The sequence below is a fragment of the Echinococcus granulosus genome (assembly GCF_000524195.1).
Source record: "Echinococcus granulosus chromosome Unknown EG_S00018, whole genome shotgun sequence".
NCBI lineage: Eukaryota > Metazoa > Platyhelminthes > Cestoda > Cyclophyllidea > Taeniidae > Echinococcus > Echinococcus granulosus.
In genome coordinates, this window is record NW_020170398.1 from 682,169 (window position 1) to 683,461 (window position 1,293).

Genomic DNA, 1,293 nt, shown 5'->3' on the forward strand with positions numbered 1-1,293 from the left:
AAAATAGTAGTTATTAAACCTACATCAACCATTCCATTGCAAAGAGGAGACCGGCTCCTTCTGTGGGCACGCCTATCGAAGATAAGATAGTCACAATAAGCACAATGCTCGCGCTTGGAATATTTGGCGTTGCGAGAGAAGAGGTGAATGTGAGGATCCTTCAAAAGAAACCGAAAATATACAGTTTAAGTGGTGTTCAAATTCATTCAGGACATATGGTTAATTGCTATCAACCTGTAGAAAAATGCAAAGCTGACGGGAGAAAACCTTCTGTAAGTAATTTACACTTTTGTGAGATATTTCTTAAAGCTTATTTCTGTGGAGTATTTGCATATCTGTTTGATCTTGGAATCATGATCACCTCAAAAGTGACATTTTTATAAGAGAGGCGTGCTAGAAGGGAGAAAAAAGTGTACGAAGGCTTACAGGATGGTGAATATCTGTCCGATATTGAGCTCTATGCGGGAGTTCTGAGCTACAAAAATGACCGACGCGGCAATAAAAGCTGCGGGTCCATCGCCTTTGAGCGTTGCTGCCAATGGGCATAGTAGTCTAGATACGCTCTGACGAACACCGTACTTGTCCAAACCCATGTATGTCTCTGGCAAGGCAAGGGCTCTGACAAAAGGGGAACAAAAATGAGCCGCTAGGGTGTTCAAATCATCGTAACATGTAAGAAACTTTATTGTTCGAAAAAAGCAAAGTGAAGCTGTCATCGTACTTCAAGAAATAAATGGATAAACAACAGTGAAGGGTAAGTGATGAAATACTTCAAGAAGACGTACGGGCTAGTGGTTGCGAAAGCAAGAATGTATGCAGGTCCAGAGTACTTAAGCAATCGAAGAGGATTTTTGCGACTGGAAATGAAAAAGACTAGTATAATTAAGATGAAGTGAATTGCAAGAGCCGTGAGCACCGTGACCACGAATAGGCCCAATTGAACGAAGTCCGATTCGATGTTCTTCCGCCCAACCACCGAGCTGGCAATCATGAAGCACACAGCCACTGGGGTGACACTAGAGGGAGGTGGAAATTTCATCTTCAGAAGTGGTAACAGTTTACGATAGAAATGAACATCAGCTGTTAGGTATTGTCGGAATCACTGTGTTCGTCAAAACTCTTTTCTGAATTCTGTTAAGTGGAAGCATAAAGTCAACTAAGTAAAATTAATAAACCTACAGAAGAAACACCGACATTATTTTGGTGACAATTGCAGAAAGGGCTTTGAAGAAATCAATGAATGTCTTTGCAACTTCGCCGGAAACTTTTGCAGCTGCTCCGAAGATAATAGAG

General features: G+C 41.4%; 1 protein-coding gene across 1 annotated transcript in view; it reads right to left on the reverse strand. All coding sequences in view use genetic code 11, as the record gives it.

The window, feature by feature from the left end:
- EGR_03484 (Neutral amino acid transporter A) overlaps positions 1-1,293 on the reverse strand; it is a gene marked incomplete at both ends in the record, with an annotated part of 4,235 nt that overhangs the window by 640 nt on the left and 2,302 nt on the right. Inside the window, 4 exons of the mRNA XM_024492733.1 lie at positions 24-158; positions 427-618; positions 786-1,016; positions 1,180-1,293. Of these exons, the coding sequence (XP_024352866.1) occupies positions 24-158; positions 427-618; positions 786-1,016; positions 1,180-1,293 (672 nt within the window). The remainder of the gene's footprint in view (positions 1-23; positions 159-426; positions 619-785; positions 1,017-1,179) is intronic.